Below are 22,689 nucleotides of genomic sequence, written 5' to 3'. Positions count from 1 at the left end.
AAAACCCCCAAAACCAGGCTCAAAAAAAAAAAAAATCTCACACTGAGGTTTTATGTATTTACTTTTTTATTTAAAATGCCATGACTTCAGTGAGACAGCAAAAAAAAAAAAAATCAGATGTAAGCTCCCCCTGCCAACAGTTAAACAGAGCTTACACATTGCTGTAGCTACACAAAGGGAAAGGACCTAAGATTGGTTTCTGCTTCATTAGACAAAATACAATGGTTACAGAACAGTAAAAATCAATAGGGAAATATTGAAGCTTGTAATGGATATTGGAAGCTATAAAGCCTGCACATACTGAGGGACCACAGGCCAAATTTAGCACAGTCCTCATAACATACCTACCTTTTCTTTTTGATTACCCATGCTAACAGGTTTGTTTTATAACATTCAATAGGCATTCCACCTTCCCGGCTCCCTGATGTGCCCACTACCTTCACTGAAACCAGGTGTTTAACCAGGCATCACGTCTCAGTGCTTCTGGAAAGGGACCTCTGCACCTCAGCTCCTGCAGGGCTCCTCTGAGAGCAGCTCCCCAAAGGGAGCAGGTACCAAAGGCTGGTCTCTCCAGGTCCGTAAGGAACGGCGTGCTTTCCCGTTCCAAGGCTGAGGATTGCTATTTAGAGAGGTCTGTGCCTCGCTCCATTCCCGATGAGAGAGACGGAGACCAAGAATTGCCCCAAGATATAGACACTACTTGCTGTCATGACGACGAGTCTCCGTCCCAAAATCACCCCCCCAGCCAAGCCACACCCTGTTCAGTCATTTTCTTCCAAAGGATAAGCTAACTGTCCTATTGCAAGTAATGCTTGATCTTCAAGAAAAGGGAACTCTGGGAGGACTGGTCAGCCTGCAGAAATGCATTTAATGAAACTTCAGTTATTCCCTGCCCACTCCTCCCCCTCGAAAGCCCTACCATAAGAAAACAGTCTTGCTTCCTCGCTTGCATCATAAGTAATTCTGAGCAACCCCAAGGGATCCATCAGCTGTCAGGTTGCCAGAGAAACATGGAGAATATGTAGGCCATAAAAATCAAACTAAAAACCAAGCATCTAATTAGTATGCAAAAATAGAAAATAAAAACTGAACAAGAGCAAAACACTGAACGAAAAGTGAAAATAAGCCAGCCCTCATCTGTCCTGAGAGCAAGTTGGAAAGTGGCCTGGAAACACTTCAGCCAAGGCTCAAGGCTCCCAACCTCTCAGTCATTTTGGATAGAGTCCTACAGTTCAGACACCAATTAAATTTCGGAAATCCCCCGCTGGCCCCCCAGGAGGCATGCTTCTGGGGTCTGCAACCAAACTACTCCAACAGGCAAGCTGTGTTCAATGAACCAACTCCTCTGGAGAGGCAGGTGCTTGTCCATGGTGTCACTTCTGTTAAAAGTTGGTGAATCTACACTGAAAACATATTTGGACATAGGTGGGCAACTACCAAGAAACTTAAATTTCATCAGCACAGACTGCAGATAAGCTTGGTGCTGCTCCTATCTGCCAGCAATCTTCTGGGCCCCACTGCAGTAGTTCACAAGGGCCCACCAACAAATTTATTTCTAAGGTCATTGACAACTGTGATGGCAAAAGTCTCTAAAACTGGCAAGCATAAGAGTTGGGGAGAGCTGAAGACAGAGCCCCAAATACTGTATCCATCACCTGTATTATTAACAAGCCATACGTGGCTTCTGCAGGCAGAAAACGCGTTGCCGCTGAGAGTACCGAGCCTGCTGTACAATCCACAGCTTGCAAGACATGATAAAACCACTGAAAAAGTTTCACAATGCAAGTCACTGTCTGTGAAAGAAAGAATCAGATGAAATTTTAATGCAGCTGCCCTCCAATTCAGCTTAGTATGTAAATCAACAAACCAAAGACATGAACGTGAGGTGTGTAAATACAGCAAGGTGTGCAGACAAATCCCGTGGGCACCCATGGCCTAGGTCAAGCATGGGAATCCGAAAGCAGATGTGTGCCATGCTCCAAGTTGGAAACGGACAGTATGGAGGCAGGAATTGTCAAGTATCATAATTAAAAGCAGAAAAGACATCCTATCCAGTCCTCCCTGTTCATCAGCAGGCATTAACTTGCACTTGCTGGCAAAGGACAAGGGCCAAAGAGATTGCGTATAGCTGCAGGTAATCTCACACTGTCAGAAAATCACTCTTAATTTCGTCACATCAGCCATCCTTCTGATCCCCTTCTTTCCTGCATATGGGAAGGGAGAAAACCGACAGGACCTGCAAGAAAAAAGCTGCCTGTACCTGCCAGTGTTGAGGGCGGGGAAGACAAGGCCAGGAGAACACCATTTGTTATTCCCAAAGAAAGCAGAGACATCGAAACAACACAAGCCACAGCCCAGTACTCCTGGAGATGCTGCCAACCTTCCTTTCTCTCCAGAGGAGAAGGAAAGACTCCTCACCCCTCACCAAAAACAACACAGCCCCTCGGGAGCAGACACATCCCACACAACCCTCTTTTAAATAAGGAGGCACCTCCTGTGGGCAGCAGATTACCAGCTGCTCTAGCTAAGCCTCACAGCTCGGAGGGGGAGAGTCTGACTCCTGTCCTCTTCTTCCCCAGATCAATTGGCTGCTTCTGCTGAAGGACAGCAGGCTACAGATGAGGGCCACAGCTCAAATAAGCATTGCTCTAATTCAACATAAGCATTAAAAATAACAAGCAGTACTTTAAAACCGGGATTGCAAATCACAACAGCTACATTTTAAAGCTACAGAGGATACTTTAATGCTATAATCCATATTAATCTGACACTAAGAACAAGACAAATACACCACGGATACTAATATGGTGCAGATGGTAAAGTGCAGGGCCATGTTAATGAAAGATGAGACTCCACTATTCTTCCCTCTAGCATGCATATACACTTCCCTTAAATATTTACTCTAGCGTTAATGTCAGCAGTGAGTTCCAGCCAGTCTGTAGCTGATGGCAGCATGAAGTGGTGTGCTGTTCCACGACAGCAGACAACAGCAAGTGTCCTAACTCCAAGGTAAAACATGCCTCTTATCAGGGTGATTCCAGCCCTGCCCAGATCTCAGAACACTACTCAACTGCTGCCTGAAGATGCTCATGAAGTCAAGGAGAGTTACATGTGAACACTCATCCTACAAAGTGATGACCAAGCTGTCCCTGGTAGAGAGGAGGCACACGCATAGGAATATCTCAACTCACCCTTTAGGATGTGTCGAACAATTTTAATGGAGCTGCCTCTCATGTTCAGAATCTGATGGACTCTCTGACGAATCTGATAGGGGATAGGAAAGAGAAGAAAATAATCTTCAATACAACACAAAACCATGCACAGCCCCACTTTCTCCCACTTTGAGGGAAGAGCAGAAACCCTCATCACCACAAAACCCAACTCAGCCTTGCTAGTCCCCAGTCCCAGAACACCTACTCAGAACATTCAGGAAGGCATGTGGCACAGATACAAGTAACCACAGAACATATTCACAAACCCCAGTGTATTCACACCAGCAGAGATGCAGTATTTTGCACGGATCAAGAAAAGTCACCTGCTGTAGTCTGTGCCTTCGTGCGAGCTTCTGAGAGAATGTGCCCTTCCACTACTCTCTCAGTAGTGGCATACATAGGGCCCTTCCATTTCAAACTGTGACCTCACTTATGGCAGACTGTATGAATTCAGTGACAATGATCAGCTTCTGTACCCCCTAATGCCCTCCTAACTGCTATAACTTGAAGCTGTATGGACACAAGTGCAATAAGCAGGAGGTTTCCTCCAAAAAAAAAGGAATTAGAGACAAGATTATTCAATGAGGCAGTATTTACAAGGATTTAGAGTCTTGTCTGTATCATGGATAGAAACACAGATGATCTGACAACCTTGTATATAGCTTTACCTGGGGAACATTGGCATTACAGATCTCTGCCATGATGTAACAAATGAGCTGTAGAACAAAGAGACCAGCATCCAGGCGACGGAGATAGAATTCGTCTTCCATGTCATCGTCTATTATCTCTCCCCGACGCACCATGTCCTGTAAAGCAACACAAAGAAAAGGTATGATGACTGTCTCTCAAAGTATTTCCCATTAGCAGTGGCAAAATGTTGGTGATATCTGCAATTTCTTAAGAAACGCTTTGTTCCCCAAAACATTAACATACATATATTTCTCACCAAAGAAGTACTTTTAATAATTCATTTAAATTCACAAAACATTTCATTCAGTTTTGAACAAGGTTTTGCCTTTGCTGGTTGTGAAGTGTGTCCATCTGCAAATTAAAATTTTAATTTAAACACACAAATTACATTTCTAAATTGAGTGATTAGAGACTGTGAATATGGAACAAACCAGTGTATCTATTATTTATAAGTTCTTTGTCAAAATGGAACAAAAAACCTGCTCTTTTACTGGCCATTTGAGGGTGCTGTTAAGCAGTGCAGAACATGACTCCAGCAGACTCAAAGACCTATCAGGCTTCCAACTTCATTATCGACTGATGAATGAGAAACCAGGTCCAAACATTCTGCACAAGTACAGCTCTACCATGCCCAGCCTTGCTCTTCCAGCTTCATCTGTTAGCGATACTGACAGGGCCAAACCCTAGCCGGGGTCTGTTAGCAGAAGACCACTGGCTTCCCCGGGAATGCCGACAGTTCGTTCTTCCTCTGCACATACAGTGTTTCACTAGCAAGACCTGCCCAAACAGAGGCCAAAGGCAGAATGCAAGAGGCCATTCCATTCATCTTGTTCAGACAGAGCATCTTCAAAACACTGGCAAAAGGAGCCCGGCAATAAGGTCAGAGCAGTTTTCTCCCGAGAAAGGCCAGCCACGTCCACCGGCTGAACCCACCATCCATTTTCATGGAGACTGACAGGCCAAAGTAACTGATGTCATGTGTGACCTTTTGCATTTTGGGGTTTGTTTTTTGGTTTTGTTCTTAAATAAAGGAAGCAGCTTGTCAGACCCTGCTAGCTTGCTGCAGCTTGTGTGATTTATTATGCAGCTGGCTGGCAGGTGGGCGCACACCAGTGGAGCAATATTTTCTCATTAGAGCCATCACCAGCGAGAGCACTGTACCTGTAATGCTCAACAAGAAGTGCTTCCTTGGGGTGCACAGGCTCCAGGCAAACACACGCAATGTCACCAGCACCAAAGCTGATTTAGGCTACCAAATTCTCCTGTTTTGTCAAGCCAAGTCCTCGCATCTAATTATAGGTAGAATCTTTTATGCACAAGAAGGAAAATTAACCCTGTGCACTTCTCACTGGAGAGAGTGCAATGGATGCTCACCGTACAGAAATCTGATTAAGTGACTTAGAAGTACAGCTATTTACCACTGCATGCCAAAAGTGAGAGTGGAAAACATACATAATGAAATACTTTTTCTTTCCTCCTAGAAATCTAGTTTGCCAGTGAAAGAACAAGTTAAGTTTAAAAAACAATGCCTAGTTACCAGTGCCATAAAGTCAACTGTTTTGGCTACACTCCAGGATGCTTTAGCATCAGATCCTGTAGACTCCAGCATTTGCACAACTAATTTACTCCAGGTTCTCAAAATGATGGGCACAGACATGACTGGGCAAAACTTGCAGGCAAGCTCTTGCCAGTAAAAAGAAAAATCCAATTTTTGTGCAAGGAGTGACTTTCCTCACCCTACAACCATGCCAAATTGCTTGAATCTGATCAAATCTGGTCTCTAAAGCTAAACAATGTTGACTCTGGCTAGCAAGAGATCGGAAGCCATTAACTGAAATATCAAAAAAAACCATTCCAGAAGGACGACAATTCCCGAACTACTGCTTACCCTCCTCACCGCACACATGCTTACTGGCTATTCTTCTCAACAGTGCTAAATTCCTGAACAGAAAAACATCAACAGGCCAGGATTTTGAATCTCCAGAGCAGGAAACAAAGACCGTGTCTGTTCCGTATTCTGATCCAAGCACGGCGATCACAGGAGCCGAATCCAGGCAACTGCTGTCTTGATTACACAGAGAAGGCAGCAGTTACAACAGCCCCTCTCGACAGAGAAGCAAGATTATTTTGTGCCAGTAAATTAAGCAGATATGAATTAGAAGACAAGTACAGTTTTAGGGTGCCTTTTCACAGTCTTTTTTATTTTAAACCACAACCACCCTTTTAAATGCTAATCTGCCTCCCAGTACAGTACCAAATAGCCACCTTTCCACTTTGTCTCTCTTTCAAAGCTGTCAAGTTGCTAACCTCCAAATGAGCACTCAGATGCCATTTCTAATCTGCCAACAATATGTACTGAGATGCCCCTTGCTGATGGGAGAAGACAGCAATAAGATGGGCTTCTGTGAAGCTAAAATGAGCTTCTCTCACACTAATGAGGCACGACTGACAGGCCTCGAGGTGTCAAGTAGAGGCTCAAACCCTAAAGACACAATGGATCTGCCAATGCTATACAAAAGATCACATCTGCTCCACATAGTCACTGGAGTAGGGCCCAAAAGATTCTCTGCATCCTCCTGCTTCCTTACGTACCATTCACCTTCCCCAGCACACACAGCAAGGCTGGGCAGCGCAGAAGGGACGGGCACTGATCAAGAACAAAGAACACCATGAGGATCCTGGTTTTACTTCCTCACCAGGTGGGATAGCGAGGCCGCTCCAGATCATCAGAGACAGGAGGGCTCCCAGTGGCCGTGCAGAAAGACATCTGTTGTCTCCTACACCAAGTATAGATTCTCTCCCCTTACTACTTTCTGTCTGTATTGCTGGGGAGGGGTAAGTGATGCAAGCCATGCTCAGGAGGTGCTTTCAGACCACAGGCTAATATTAAAATCAAGGTCATCGCTAAGCCCTCGGTCAAAAAGGATATGCAAGAGACAGGGACCGACACTTGCAACAGGATAGGAGCAAGCAGAAGCCTCAGGTGAAGTCAGACCATCATAACAAGGACTGCCTAGGACCATCTGCTTTCAGCTCATAGCTATGACAACAATTTCCCCAGGAGCCTCTTTCACATGCAGAGGCTGCAGACCCCACAGTGCCTTCAGCAGACTGACCACCGTTTTCCTTGAAACACAGAACAGTTAGGACTGACCCCTCGTCAGGTCATGGGCTCTACTGCAGCCAGGAGAGCAGGCAGGTATCCAGGTCACACCAAGGTGACCAAGAAGCTCTCAGAACCACACAAGAAACCACCAGAGCCCTCTGCCATGGGAAGGACTTTCCTCATTTCTGCCTTAGAAGCAGAAACACACTTGAATTTCTGTAAATTGAGCCACCAGTCTGCAAGAGCTGAAAAGCTCATTGCGATTGCTACAAAGCATACCATCACTTCCAGGTCAGGAGAAACAGAGCAGCAGCTCCTGCAAAAGCATGAGCTCAACTTCAGCAGCAAGAAACGGGAACCATGTTAGGGCAGTCATCTAAAAAGACCCACCAGTCTCAGCATTAAAGTTCAAAGCTTGCTTCAGCTTGCTGGCCGTTTGCTGGAAAAGCTCGCAGTACAGACAGTGCAAATTCAGCCATGCTCCAGAACGCGCACACCCTCCTGTGAACACAGTTGTGTTCTTTTCACTTGCACTAACACAGCCCCTGCCAGGACACTACGTCCTGCCCTCACTACAACTCCAGGCAGTTCAGCCTTTCTAAACCGAACTGAAATGTTGGGCTAATACAAATTCCTATTTCAGTTATCCCAATCTGTGGGCATTGCTCTCATGCTAGGAGTTCCACCTCTCCCTTTCAAGGATGGAATGACTTAACTGTAGCACAATTAGCATGTAATTTGTAAGTCATTATAGCGCAAAGTGTCTGGTGAGAATATTTTATCGAATAAACCTGCTGAGTATAATTTTCTGTGGAACTATAAAAATATTAAACCATCTCCTGTCTTTTCCTATCATCTTTAGAGATCACTAAGGCTATTGCTGCCGCCTGTAATTATACCTCATTTTAGAGGGAGTTAAAAGCCATAGGATTTTGCACCATTTCCTACAGAAAGAATTAAAGAATTTGAGACGGGGACAAGATATTTTCTAGGTTTCATTAACTAAAAACTCTGAGAAAAGTGCTAAGACACGCATCAGGTGTTGGAGACAAATGCTCACATGGACTTTGCTCCTGGGTTTCACATGGCAATTAGGGTAATCACTAAGTTATCACCTCTGATCACTTCCAAACAGATTCCACAGAAGCAAACACGTGGGCAACACTGAGAAGGGACTCAGCGGACCTCATCCTGTTTCACTGTCCAGATTAAGGGTGCAGTTTCATTACAATCATTCCTTCTCAGAAACAGCTGGCTTCAGAAATTCCTCCCCTCCCTTCTACCCTCAACTATTCCCACACCTTCACTGCCACAGGCTGAAGAGCTGGGCTATAAACCAGATCACTAAAATAAGCCAAGCTAAAAGAAAGAAAAAGGAAGAGAACTGCAAGAGTAGGAGCTTCTTATGCCAGCTGCACTACTAAAGATAAAACATCAGGTATGATACACTCAGCCATTCCTTGTGTAAATAGGTTTTCACTTCTTGTAATGCAAGACTTACACCAGGATACTTGGATCTCGTTCTCATCAGTGTAGGCTGAACCTGTAAAATCTCATCAGGTATCATTTTTTCTTTGGGGCAGGGAGAAAGGTGAGGATCTGTATACCAGATTTTTGGCATACTATGTCCTCTACTGCAAGAGGAAGGTCAAAAGTCCCCAGGTGACATAGCACAGTTTCTAAAGGACCAAGTGTTCATACCATCCACTTCAATGATTCATGTGCCACAACTAGAAACATTAAAGTGCTCCATAAATCCTGTCATAGCTAGACAATGCTGTGATTCGACAGACAGAATGATGGCTTTTGCCTACTTCTGCGTGGGGAAAACTCTTGAGCCACTTCAGATCTCAGCAGACTATGTCCCACTGACCATTTGAGGACACTACCAAACAAAGCAAATGATAAATCCAAGGGTGTTCCAAGCTAGGCATGAACCTCAACATCATTATTTCATACACGTTGTGCCCAATATATTGCACATGTAAGATGTTTCTGCCAAATCCTATTTTTAGCTTTAATAGGAGTGAAGAATAGGGATCCATTTATTCTAGCCATTCCAGCCTACAGAGCCCTGCTGTGGGGCAAAAGCACAGTGGCCTTCTGGATCCAGGAGGAAAACCTGAGGTTCTTTGGTTTCTCTTCTCTTGTGCATCTATAAACATGAGCAGGTTAATATTGTTAATGAAAGAGCTTCTACACAAACTTCTTCACACTCAAATTCCCTTTACCCCTGCTTTGTGCTGGCTGTTTGCTACAGGTGTTAACATTTGCAGACTGCTTCAGGATCTTTTTGGATAAAGGGCACATAAACTAGCTCTGCATGTTGCATTTAAGGGCTCTGTATAGCAGCTGCCCATACACCACAAGACTTCAGCCAGAAAAATGCATTCTGGTTTTTGAGTTCTAAAACCCACACACCAACACTGAAATGTAAAGAATAAATAATTTCTTGCTCTGTTCCAAGGAGGATGAATGGAGCATGGAAGGATAGCAGGAAAGGGTAAAGGCTGTTTTTCTTCAGGCCACTGTTCATTTGTGAAGCTGCGGCTGTCCATATGGAGCCTGAATGCTGGCAGCAAAAGCAACTCCATTCATCACTCACCCCCATGCCTTTTTGAGCAGCAGCAGCGCTGCTGAGCTCTGATGCCCTCGGAATGTTTGCCAGTGCCCAGAGAAGTGGCCTTGGCCGTGGGCAGACAGCTGTTTGTCGGAGCCTGGCAGGGGGCTGAAGCCCGTGGCACGCTGAGCTCGCCCGCGTGCAGGGACGGCGGCTGCAGTGATTACTCTCCGTCAGTGCTAATCAATCTCACACCCTCTTCAGTGCCGATACAGATAATCTTGTGGGAAGCTGGCCAAGCTCGCTAACAGCTCTGCAAGCTGCTTCCTGACTCCAACAGCTCGCTCTCTTTCAAAAAGTCTGTTCCAGCTTCAGTTCCAAGAAAGTGCTGTGTGGTACCAAGGCTCATGTCATTCAAACAATTCACTGCTGGTGCGCAGAGAGCACACCAGCCTTTGGCTGCAGCCTCATCTAACTAATCAAAATAGATGCTTTCTCGCAGCTGATCAGAACGCTAAAGACCAGGGTAGGAGGCCTCGCACATTATCATGTAATTGTCTCTCTGCATTTCAGTTACTCTCCATCTGCCAAACCAAGCAAGATTGCAGCCAAGTAAAAGTGAAGGCAAACTGAAGCACAGACTTAAGCCCTCCTAGTAAAATTCGCCCTAAGAAAAGGCCAGAAGCACTTGCTGTAAAGAAGTTCTCAGCCCATTTTATCTGAGGTTAACTGGAAGCTGGAGAGCAGGGCAACAAGAATTAAGAGGTAACAGCACATATATGAGGGCACGGCTCAGAAGAGTGACCTGGCTGAGCCAGAAGCTCTGTGCAGACGACATGCCTGTGCAGAGGTATTATAGACGTGAGCTGGCAAAACTTAAGCAATACATACATGTTTCTCTCCATCAATCTTCTTATCGGCTGCCTGCATTGCATCCAGGTACTTAAAATACAATTCCATCAGCCTATCAACCTGCAAGGGCAGAAGAGAGAGACCTAAGCAAGAAAAAAGAACAATGCAATCATCTTTAATCCTTCATGCTATGTTGTTTTCCTCCCAGCTGCAGTCTTCACAAAGTAACAGGCAATTCTATCACTCACAGGAAGGACTACATTACAGAAGGATGGTACAAGTGTTGGTCGGATAAGCACGCTGAGTCTGCAGGCATTTGAATGTAATCCCGCATCACAATATGGTCTTGTCGGCTCCAGCTAAAAGGTAGCAAATAGACACGTGTCCCTAGCTCACTTGTTCCCCTGTGCTGTGGTTCTCCAGTTCTCCTGGTTTCCTCAACAGACCTTTCCGTCTATGCTGTATGCAGCTAAGCTTATTTTAAATGTATCAGACATGTTATGGCTCTCCTGCTCTCCTCTGAACTGTATTAGGCAATTGAAAGCCTATCCAGTAATTGGAAATTTTCTGCAATTGGTTGAACAGGTTATGAAAAATACCTTTAAAACACACTAATGAGGAATACTAAGGAACCAGTATTTCCCCAGTGGTGGAATTTACAAATCCCTTGGGATTACTGGTTTGCAAAAGCTGCTGTTTCTGTTTCGCAGCTCTTTGATCTATCCACCACCATGTAAATATTTTGGAAAGAACTTCCCAGAGTAAACACCACTAAAGTGACACATTCTAGGAGAGGAATGGGGAATGTTAGATGTGTACTATAGCAATTCCTAAACTCTCTGCAAGAGAGCTTCACTAGAAAACCTGGCACCTTTCCACACTGCCCTGGTCTCACAGAGCTAGCACAATGTAATACCACATAATGTGTTACATTATCAGGCTTCAGCAGAGAGACACAACCCAGGACTGAGAATCACTACTACCATGTGCAAAAGCACCAGAAAACACGAGCACATGTGATGTGGCATTTCCAGTTCTCCAGTTCGTAGATAACATGAATGAGAGAACGATGGCCTGTGAGGGTACAAGTCTCTATAGACAGGTACAGTGATGGCTTTTCAGTAACTTAGTGAGTGTACACAGGCACCCTGCCGTTATCAAGTATCCTCCCAGCCTGGTAGCCCAGAGACTGCAGACACATATTCAGCACTCACCTTCTCACTGTCATTCTCTGTGAATTTATTCAGCAACCGTGTCCTCTGCTGCCCTCTCAGGTTTCGCAGAAGGGAGGCCAGGATGGAACAGACATGTTCTAGAGATACAAAATAAAAACTGCATGCTGAGATCAGGAACAGGAGCTTATTTTCTCTGTAACATGCCATTAAATTTACTACTAGCACTCCTGCGTGTAGCTGTTGATAAGCGGAACCCTGGTTCCTTCCCATCACCAGTGAGAGGAGGCAGAGCAGCAGCAAGAGCAGCAAGCCATGTTTGCAGGGAGCACAGACAGCTCCTCGCCCATCACAGCCCAGCTAGCAAGGTCTCCTCTGGCTCTGCTGCACTACTCCTGCTGTACTGATCCTGCTTTTCCTCGGTGACCTGAAAAAAGCACCTTACGTAAAGCACAAATTCTGCTCCAGTTTACCTCCCCAGGCTGGCGTGCCTGCCTAGCAGCACACACTCTCTTTTTGGCACCCTCCATCACAGCTAAAGGCACACCATGCTGCCTCCTCCCTTGGGGCTAAAAGGAATCCTGGCCGAAGCCAGCACTGTCACTCAAATGACCCTTAGGTTACCAAAGAGGGGACGGTTATTGAAACAGGAGAGCTTGCGAAAGGAATAACTGTGGCAGCGTGCAGCTCCTGCAGAGACTTAACTGGCATTAGCGAGAGGAAAAAATCCTCAAACAAACTACTTTTATTTACAGAAAATCCCGTGGAATGAATACGAACGTGCCACAACAAACCAGAAACGACCAAATAAACGTGTTCTACAGTCTTATCAATTGCACTTGGGGGTCATATTTTACAGCACAAACCTTGGAGCCAAGTGAAAAGTCAATGCTGCAAGCACACAAGAGACATCTGTGTTAATGTCCAACCATAGTTTCATTCTGAAAGGTGATTGAACCAAGTGCCTCGAACCCACAGCAACGCTGGTCTCCTCCTGAGGAGCAGGACTGAGTTCTGAGGCCTTCTGCAGGAACATGGATGTGCCTTGGTGGGACCACAAAAGGAGGTATCAAAGGGCCATGTGGCATTGCTGCTTCTGTGCCTCACACACCTTTCAGAAGCTCCTCCTGAGCGCGCTTCCCAGCACCCCCCCTGTACGCCGTCCCTCACCAACACGGTGCACAAAGCACCAGGTTCAAGTGGTCTTCAAAACCACAGTGTTTCGGAACAGGGCCTTGAGCTCTTTGCTCCTTGAGGGACAGAAAGCAACACAATCTTCTTCAAAAGCACACTTTTTCATGTAGGGTGTCTTACACTTCTTTAGCCACTAATATTTGGCTGTACCAGACTTCAGCAAAGTACAAAAGCAAGTGCTTCTCTGTGTCCTTGTTTCTTCAGAAGGATTAATTAGTTTTATGTGTAATTTATATACTATATATATCTACATCTATATATATAAAAACATACTGGGTTTGAAACGTTTTGAGTCAAGCTCTCAAGTTACAACTCTCATGCTCTGGCTCTTCCTCATTTTGCCCATGAACACTTTCCAGGGGGGCAGAACCAACTCACCCCTGGGAGCCAGTGTGAGGCAAGAGAAGGAGCCCGGGGAAGGCATCTGCCTTCCTCTTCTCGTGAAAGGGAAGCAGAGCGGCCACACACCGCAATTCTGCACCCCCGGTATCACAGGAGATGCAGAGATGCAAATCATTTGCAAAACGTATGCCGACACCAGAAATTATGTTGGCAGTATCAAAGAGTATATGGTTTTAATATGGGGAAATAAAACCAAGCACAAAGGCGCAAAGCAAATGAGAGAGGCATGAGTTTCTCTCCCTTGCCAAATCATTTGCTATTGCTTCCTGCCTACAGGTCTGCATTAAACACAGACCTTATGTTTTTGATATCTCAATATATTCAAAACTGTAACTTCTCCAGGATGTCCTCACCATAATCTTGCTGATTAAGACTGATGAAAAATAACAGCCATAAACATTTCCTCACCCACAGTGGTGGGGAGAGGAGACAGGGCGCCAAGATTTGTTACTTTCAGAGAGGAAAATGTAATGTGCAGAGGAAAGGGATCATCATCTTAATGCCATCAAACCATTTTAACATGCATTTCCACGGCGCTGCCTAGCCTGGAGCCACGAGAAGCCTTGATCGATTGCACCAGCGTACAAAGAACAAGCGACACCAACGTGTTTGCAGGGAGCTTCTGCACTAAATTGCCAGCTTACGCTTCCGCGGAAAGGCAAACTCATACAAGCCGCTTGTCGAAGTTGTGTCTGCCCTCTCTGCAGCACAGATTATCTGCACACTACATAAGGGCAGCAAACAGAAGAGCCTGTACACACGCACGCACACACCCCATTTCATTAGCTACTTATAAATGTAGCTTCCTTAGAAACAGATTTCTGCCTGAGGTGGTGTCAATTTTTCATGTACCAAAGAGATTGGGAGAGCTGCTGGCAGGAGGAGCAGGGGAGATAACAGGTTTATCAGGTGGCCAGCACCGTGTGGCTGCTCTGTCATTTCGACAGGATAACACGGGGGTGAAGGATGGCTCTTGGTATGTCAGTGCACGCTCTCACTGCAGAGAAACAGTTATTCCACAAAAAGCGACACCAAGTCAAGTGTCTACATTAAAAAATATTGTAAAAGCCTCCAAAGTCCTCGCAAGATTCTATTTTCTTAAGGTGAAAAAAACCACAACAAAATGAAGACTTTTTTTTTCCACATATATCCCAACAGATGCTCTGCTGTTTTAGAAAGAAGCCAGCATTCTGTATTTCACACTATTTTTTCCCAAACCTTCTTTTTTTGGAAGTGTTTAGAAGTGTCGACACAGTATTTTAGCAGTAATATTCTCACCAATGATATATCTTCATTGCTTTTTTTTCAATATTCCTTTACTAGAAAATGTATTTTAGCCATCATTCTTGCTTTAGTGCTTATATGCAGATATTTATCCATTTTATCAATAAAATCTTTGAAACTACTGAGAAATAGCTGACACAGGTTTTTTAAGAATGAGGTTATTCTTTCAACTTATCACTCCAGAAAATCCAGGAAATATTTAGTTGCCTGGTCAAGATGTTCAAAAAAATATTTTACAGAAATATTTCTGAACTATCTAAACCTTTTTTTTTTGATCAGCTCCCTGAAAAAAAAAATGCACTAGTGTGTTTTGTGCCCTGCCCCCCGCCCCCCCCCCAAAGTCACAATTATGCTGTAACACAACTCCTGGCCCAATAAACACAAACATCCATGTGCAAGGACACCAGCCAAAATCAGGGCAAACCTTGGGTAAGAGAAGTGCTATAGGATAAGTGGCTGAATCCATTATTCAATGGATTAAAGCATTTACACAAGCGATCAGAAGTGAGAGGTGTTAACCTGAGAGTGAAGGTTTCTGTGGACGTGAGGGTCTCACCATTTTCCCACGAACTACACCAACATGTATCTCACATATGCAAAATTTTAAAAGTCCATAATCACAATATTTGCTCAGGGTCGGATCTTCTTTGGAAAATGATTAGTAGCTGGTGCTGTTCCTAGTCCTCAGAAAGCAAAACCTGCAGCTGCCCAGCTTTGATCTCAGCTGCCAGAGAGGAGGCCACAAGCTGCACATCGCCCTCAGGCGACACCTCGGGCAGCCTGCCTGCCTCTGGGTATCTTGGGAACTTCTCAATAATCCGGCCAACGCTCAGCCAAAGTCCACATCACCTGCACAAAAAGCATCATCTTCAGGGAGGGCAACAGACAAGGCCAGAGGCAGAAGTTGCTGCCTAGCCCCCATTTCTAAGAACGACTAAATAGGTTTCCTTTGAAAAGCAAACACCAAAATGAGCCACAGTCAGCACCACCAAAGATTCCTTTAAAGGAATAATGGTTATCAGTTGGCAGCTAGTATGCATCAAGAACAACTTTTTTCATATAAACATCCCAAAATCTCACAAATTCGTGGATATGGGAAGACAGAGGCTTCTTTCTTATTAGCAGATAACGCTGTTTTCTGCCCCATCGGCTGGCTCACCTGCATGTACCACTACTCTCCACAATGCCGACGCTGCAGTGCAGCGCAGCGCACCGTGCCAGCCACATCCCTGGTTCTAGGCAGGTCATATCGCTTGTGCTCACCCAGCTGCACCACAGTCCTGCTTAGATCAGGATCACCTCGGGCTCTCGGAAGCCTTTCCCTCTCCAGACAGGCACGAAGACTTCAGAATGCAAGCAGTGTTTAAAACACCCTAATTAGATCGATCTTGACTTCAGCTGCGGTGTGTTGGAATACAGATTAATCTATTCCATGGCTGGCACTGGCAGCTGCAACAGCAGGAGGTCCTGTCAAATCAAGCCGTAACATTACACCCCCCCCCCTTTTTTTTTTACATTTCATTATAACAGACATCTGCCTAGTAGGGGAGGAAGCTCAAGCATTCTCCCCTGCAATACTGATGCAGAGGAGGCAAGCATCCTTCGGGAGGAAGGGGAAGGCGTGCGCTTCTGTGTGCAACGGGACAGCAGCCATTAGGTAGACGAGCAGGGTATTCTGCTGAACCCGGCAGAATACATTTAAGAGCCTTCTGTCTTGTAAAGAACTCTTAAGATAAATTGTGGTTTCTAATTAGGAGCAGGAAAGTACCAGGAAAAAAAAAAGGCACCTTTTTCAGAAGCTTCTATCCTTCCTACACACAAAACTCTGCAGCTTCACGTCTGTTTGCTGGGAAACTTGGATGAAGCCCCCTAAGGACCAGCAGCTCCCCAGCTCTGGGAGGGAGGATGCTCGCACGGAGGCCACGCTGTCAAAACACCCCAGGACCAGGCGTGCAACTGACCCAGCTGAATCCACAGCAGAAGAGGAGTGCTGAGAGGTGACTTCTGGAGTTTCTCCTCTGCACAGCTTTTGGATGCACATGAAATGCATTCAGACGGAGGTTTTGCAATGCAGCTTGTAAAGTCACAGAAGACTGACTGCTCCTACACTCCACTAGTGTTTTGGTTCATTACAGGATTACAGGTGGAACCACAGACATGCTATTCCAATGGTGTAGCATCTAATAAGCTTACCTGTTTTCACATGCATTAATAATCTGCACTTTAAAAAGAGTAACCCATGCAAGTATCACAGTATTTTGCCAAGAAAAATCTTATCTTAAAATACTGACAGCAGTAAAAAAATACTGATTTTACTGATGGGTAAAGTGGGGCCTGGAAAGGTTGAAAAAGCTCCACACACAATGCCCCTGGTGAGCTGGAATCCAACCATCACGCTGAATGTAAAACAAAATTTTTTCTATCGATTGAGAAAGTTTATTTTTGTGATGTTCTTGTAACAGAGAATGCTAACTTTAATTGAGATAAATTTAACTCCGCACTCAGCATCATAGCTCATTCAAATAACAGATTCCTGTCACATTCTGGAGGGTTGATGGTAAAATAACAAATTGGCATAATAAAGTTCTGTTTAAACAGACCGATGCCTTCCCTAGGTATTCACTTCAGAAGAGCACCAAATGAAAAATATTTTCTGCTGGCTGACAGAGGGTGTTCAGTTAATAAAGGTAACTCTTTATCAGGCCATTTTTCTGTTGCTGCCTTTTCACTTTTCCATGGCCAGGGAACTTAGTTCTGCAGCAGGTATTCATTCCAAGGGCTTTGCTACCTTTCAGTGTATGTTACAAAGGAGTAAGAGCATATTTACTAAGAAACGGGTTTTGCTGTTGTTTTTTAAAGGAAGCGTATAGCTGAGTATCTCCAAAAGAGGCTTCCTTATTGTTAGAGGGTCAACAGGCAAAAAACCACAGTGATAGGAATTCTCATCTGGAAATTGGCTGAACTAATTCTCAGGTTATCAAATTAAGCATTCCTAAGTAAAACTGACATCTAAGTCAAGAGAAGGCATTTAAATGACGATGAATTGGACAAACATCTTTTTATAGTTAATCAAACTCTCCAAGTGAGCAAAACTAGACTGCAAATAACTGTCCTGAGAAAGAGCAGGAGAATATACAGCCTATCAAGCAAGTTATGATTGCTTCACTACAGACTAATTCAGAAGGAATTTGTGTTTTCTCCATTTTTAGCTCACTGAGACTGTTCAAGAACTTCAAGTTAGCATCCAATGCTTCAATTCAACTGTTGCTGTGGGAAGTCCAGTACTAAGAGCCGTTGCACCCTTACGGACAGTGAAGACAAGCTGACCCTCAGCTTTGCAACAGAAGAGATTCTGGAACACAGATACTCGTACAGCATCCCCCACATTCCAAAATTCACAACGCGGAAGCATTTTTTCAAATCTTACCCTATATTTATGCCAAGAACCACTCAGAGCCAAATTCCCATTCATTCCCTACAGTCTCAGCCAGTAGACACTTGCCTCTGCCCTCTCTGCCCTTCCAGCTCAGTTCCACTGAAGCCACGAGGCAACCAGGCTCCCCTCAGGGTGCCCTGTCAGTACACACGAACATGGCAGATCTCACCATTTTACATGTATAATGTAGACCCCAGTCCCAGACTGGCCAAGACCACATTTTCTCCACAGTTTGGCGTTTACCTTTCTACCAACGCTCACTATAGGTAGCCTATATTATACCACCATGTGTTACTTACCATGTAGATAAGCCACAACAAAAGGCTATGGCCAAGCTATGCTGTATCGTACCTTGTACACGGTGCTCAGTCTCTGACTCGGCACCCGTCTGGATGACGCTACCAGAGGCATCACAGTCCTTAATCAGGAAGATTACAGGGATCAGTCAATCACAAAAACAAACACTGAGCATCTAGTGGAATTAAATGCATTTCTGCAGTAATACTTGTCACTAATTCTCCACCTCCTACAACCTACCTCATCCGCCTTTCCATCTGCTCCACACAATGCCAAGCAGCACCTGAGGGGGACCCCGCTAACGTCATTCAACAACCTCACAATAAAACCCTATCCAAGACACACTCCTTTCTACAGCGACAGACTATTTCTCTTAAAAGCTAGCCAAGCTGGCTGGATGCTCACAAGTATTTTGACCCCCCAGACATAGGAAAACTCTAAGCCATTTCTGTCTTCAACTGCAAAATACTTGCTTTGAGTTGCTTCACTGCCTCAGAAAAAGGCAAATTGCTTCAAATGAGATTCTTCTCCCAAACCTAATACCCTCAGAAGTATATCATGATCTGTACAAAGTCAGGCAAAATTCAAGTGTAGATAATGCATAGTCAGTTAGACACCACCAGCCCAATCTTCAGGCTCAGATCATCCATAAAGATGGTTAAGAAATTTTCCCTTTCTTCTTTCCTAATTACATAGTGTATATAAAGCACAAATATGTGCAGTTTGGATTTAAATTGTTCACAGGGTCCCTAGAGTAAATAATTTTTAAACACTGACAGTGTTTAAAATGTAGCTAACCAGCACTGCCACCTTTATGCTAGCTTTTAAAAACAGAGAGAAATACATTACAGAAAAGTTATTTTTATCAAAGTTAATTTGGCTTATAAATTTCTGTAATAAATAAAAGCTCACCAAGTCACACTGAGATTTTTTTTCACCAGGGTATTTATTATTTTGCCACATTCAGAACACTGCCTTCAAGACAATAAAATAAACTTTCTTTTATAGACTCTCTCTTATCTAAAAAACAACACTACTATAAAACAAAGACAAGGGGAATATTTTCCTACCACCATCAGACACATATGAAAGATTTTGTGCTCTAAAGATGGTGCATCAGATGCCCAGCAAGAAGAATGTCTCTGCAGCTAACTACAGCTAAAGCATCCTCGCGCCCCAGCTGGTGCTGGTACCTGCAGCCTGGCAGCACTCTGCAGCTGCAGACAAAGGGACGCCCAGGACAGGCGGAGGAGGTAGAGCTCCAGTGGACAAACACTTCTGGCAGAGCTGTTTGGTACCTCACCCTGTGCTGAAGCCTTTCAACAGGGTTGTCCTTCAGCAGTTGTAATTAGGCTCCAGGGTTAATGGGCTATTAAGAATTTCGTATTTTGCAGCATAACCACGAGTGTCTGTCCCGACGCAGTCTCAATGGCATTACAGTGAACGCGTTCCCAGTGCACCTCCTCAGAACTGCTTTTTAATAAATACTGGTGCCTCTGCTACAAAGCCATTCTAGTTAATCCTTTAAAAGAATATGTTCCTCCATTTGACATACACATGAATGCTCTCCTAGCAGAAAAGGATCATTCTAATTAATTTTTAATTTTTTTTTTAAACAGTTTGAACACAGGATAAAGTTTTTACAAGAAAAGATGACAAGAGAAGACTGAATCCTAGCATTCTTTTTGATAAATAAAGAGATATGCAGAAAGAACTGTGTTACTAGGATCAACACAGCACAGAGGGCATTGATTCTCAATCACGATAGACCTGCACTGTTTCCTTTAAAACCAGCAGGCACCAAGGAGTCTTTGCGGTATTCCTGTTCAGCCAGTGGCTCACAGGAGCCGACCATCAACCAGCAGTGCCCCCAGGCACAGAGCAATTACTGTATTGCTAGTGCAACATTTGGCAAAGTAAAAACATATACTATGCAGCTTATACACGTGTCAGGACAATGGCTGCGAGAGGCTCCAGGGGAACCCTGTTAAACATCTCAATTAATTCCCATTGTTAGAAATTCAGTAACTCACCTGCCCAGTGATGCAAAACAAAGAAAATTGGACCTACTACCACAGTGTTGTAGGGAGAGTTTATTTTAATAATACTGATTTCTGGACTCATCTTAATGTCCTCCATTTCTTCTGAATATTAATGAGACGGAGGTATGATACAAAGACTGTTTGCATGGATCACTCCATTTTCCTGAGGGCAGATTTGCTTTTTTCCTATCACAGAAATAGTTAGGAACTGACCCTGTTAGGGCTGTCCAGACTGCTACCTAATCCTCACAGTAGCCAAGATTGCACACAGATGTCATCTGCAGTCTCAAGACGAAGCAGATGAGACCGAGATTAACTCACTTTCCCAAACTGAAAAATTAAGTCAATGACATGAGCCACAGACCCAGATCTCTACTCAGAAGCTCATATCCTAACTTGAGCTTTCTCTCAGTAAGAAGAATTAAACAACCTTATTTTCATACTGCAAATAAAGATTTCAAAACATCCCCTAAATCCATCATCTAAGCGCAACTGCACTCTCTGCAATTTTATTACATAAACCCCAGAACACAGGACAGCATTTCTTCCTCACCATTATCTATCCAAGACAAGCAACACAATACAAGACAGATAAGGCAGCCAGAATTGGCAGCCTGTGCGTGAATCATTCCTGGCTGGTGCTGGGCTGCAGGTAAGCCCCTTCTCTCCACCGGTGCTAGGAAAGCAGCCGCTGCCATGTGTGCACACACAGCCCATGGCACTGCCAACTCCTGCTTTGACCCACCATCCCGCCTCAGCCCCGCAGCCCCCAAGGCGCAGAGCCCACCTCTGCAGCTATCACAGCCTAAGAGTGCCTTGCCAAGCTGCTACCTCCCTTAACTGAGTGTTACCATCTTTTAATGTTGGTGCTCTAGAACAAGTGTAGTTACCAGCTCACCGCTGGCAGTTTTCAAGAAGAAAACAGCCGCTTGCTGAATTTGGCCCTCCTCTTCCTCACCACCCTGTCCTCAGGAAAGACAAGAACAAGCAGATGCTCACCGAGCTGCCCCCAGCTCTGCAGCTCTTCCAGAGAAAGGGGCTGCTCAGTCCCAGCCAGCGCCTCAGCCCAGCACCAGGCGAGGTCTGCAGGAGGCAGCACCTCCCTGCCTTTGCTCTGGAGAACATCAGGACAGCTGGCTCTACCCGAGTTGCAAAAACAGTACCAAAGCAGGGTATTTGGGTTTAGAGCTCCCATTTTGTTGCTGTTTCCTTCCATTTTCCCTTGGTTTGCTGCAAGCGTTAAGGATGGATACTAGGCAAGCCTGAGACCCACTCACACCTCTTCAGCTTTTGACAGTACTCACCCTTTATAGAACTGAGATGAGTAATGAACAGACACAAAACCTCAAGCATCATGGGCAGTATTTAAAGTTTCTTCCAAGACATATTCAATTATCAACAAAATGGAAAAGGTAATGTTACCAGAAGCAGGAGGGACTGACCCTGGATTCAGTTCAGCATAAGGTCCTGCAGTAATACTCCACAGCAGATTTCTGTTAAAGCAGAGTTTTCCAGGGGAGAGAGGAAAAAAATAGAAAAAGAAAAAAAAAAAACCAAAAAACCAACTTCAAAAGCATGCAGTTTATTTCTGCAATGCCTGATGTTCATCGAGTCACACTTCAGTGCTCAGAGCCATGAAAACACTGCTTTTGAGGTGACATTTGTAGTTGCCTCATTACTCTTTTCAAAAGAGTTTTGCATCAAAGAGTCAGAGCTTCAAACAACAGGCCCTACAGGAGTAAAATAACTTATTAACAGCACATGAAATGGAATCACCAGAAACTGCTGATACCAAAACAAGCAATGCAAGCGTGTCATCAACAGCTAGCCTGCAACAGGGAGCCTGGACCTGAAAGCTGCAGGAGGAGCCCTGAAAAGACTGGTGATGTGCTATTCCCTCCTCTTTGCAGGTACTTTTCAGACACTTCTCTCCATTCACCTCCTCCATGGAAGCAAGCCTACCTTCCCATGACAATAAGAAGGATCTGGAAGCAAGCCTACCTTCGTGTTCTTTTTCAGTTGTTCCAACTTTCTTTATCTTTTTGGGTGATTTCATGAAGAGAGGAAAGATGGTCCTCAGACCAAGAATGTCAACAAACTTGTGACAGTTGTCTGTGCCCTCCGGTCCAATCATGGCATGGTCCAGTACCTTCAGGGCACTGCTGCGGGAAATCTTCTTCTCTCTGTGAAAACAAAGAGGGAAGTTAAACTTTTCAGGGGCACAAGGAGCTTTGGACCACACTACTTTAAAGAGACAGCATGAATAGGGAAATGAATATGATAAGGGAAGTATGAAGAGTCTGAGCACAAGCTCTAAGCAAGATTTTCTTCAAGAAGCCAAAACATTATATCGACAAATACTCTTTTCAAAACTGTGGCTGAGAATATTCTCTTGGTTATTTCTTTTTTAATGTCTTTTATTTCTTTTTATTTCATTTTATA

General features: G+C 44.5%; 1 protein-coding gene across 2 annotated transcripts in view; it reads right to left on the bottom strand.

Annotated features, from left to right (window-relative positions):
- CTNNBL1 (catenin beta like 1) overlaps positions 1–22,689 on the bottom strand; it is a 56,439-nt gene that overhangs the window by 2,539 nt on the left and 31,211 nt on the right. For both annotated transcript variants that reach the window (XM_052782957.1, XM_052782966.1), the window contains 5 exons: positions 22,249–22,430; positions 11,635–11,732; positions 10,460–10,540; positions 3,881–4,018; positions 3,192–3,264 (listed from right to left, as the gene is read on the bottom strand). In XM_052782957.1, coding sequence (XP_052638917.1) covers positions 3,192–3,264; positions 3,881–4,018; positions 10,460–10,540; positions 11,635–11,732; positions 22,249–22,430 — 572 coding nt within the window. The remainder of the gene's footprint in view (positions 1–3,191; positions 3,265–3,880; positions 4,019–10,459; positions 10,541–11,634; positions 11,733–22,248; positions 22,431–22,689) is intronic.

Source organism: Harpia harpyja, chromosome 1 (genome assembly GCF_026419915.1).
Source record: "Harpia harpyja isolate bHarHar1 chromosome 1, bHarHar1 primary haplotype, whole genome shotgun sequence".
Lineage (NCBI taxonomy): Eukaryota > Metazoa > Chordata > Aves > Accipitriformes > Accipitridae > Harpia > Harpia harpyja.
Note: the sequence above shows the minus strand (reverse complement) of the source record. Positions and strands in the feature narration are given on the sequence as shown.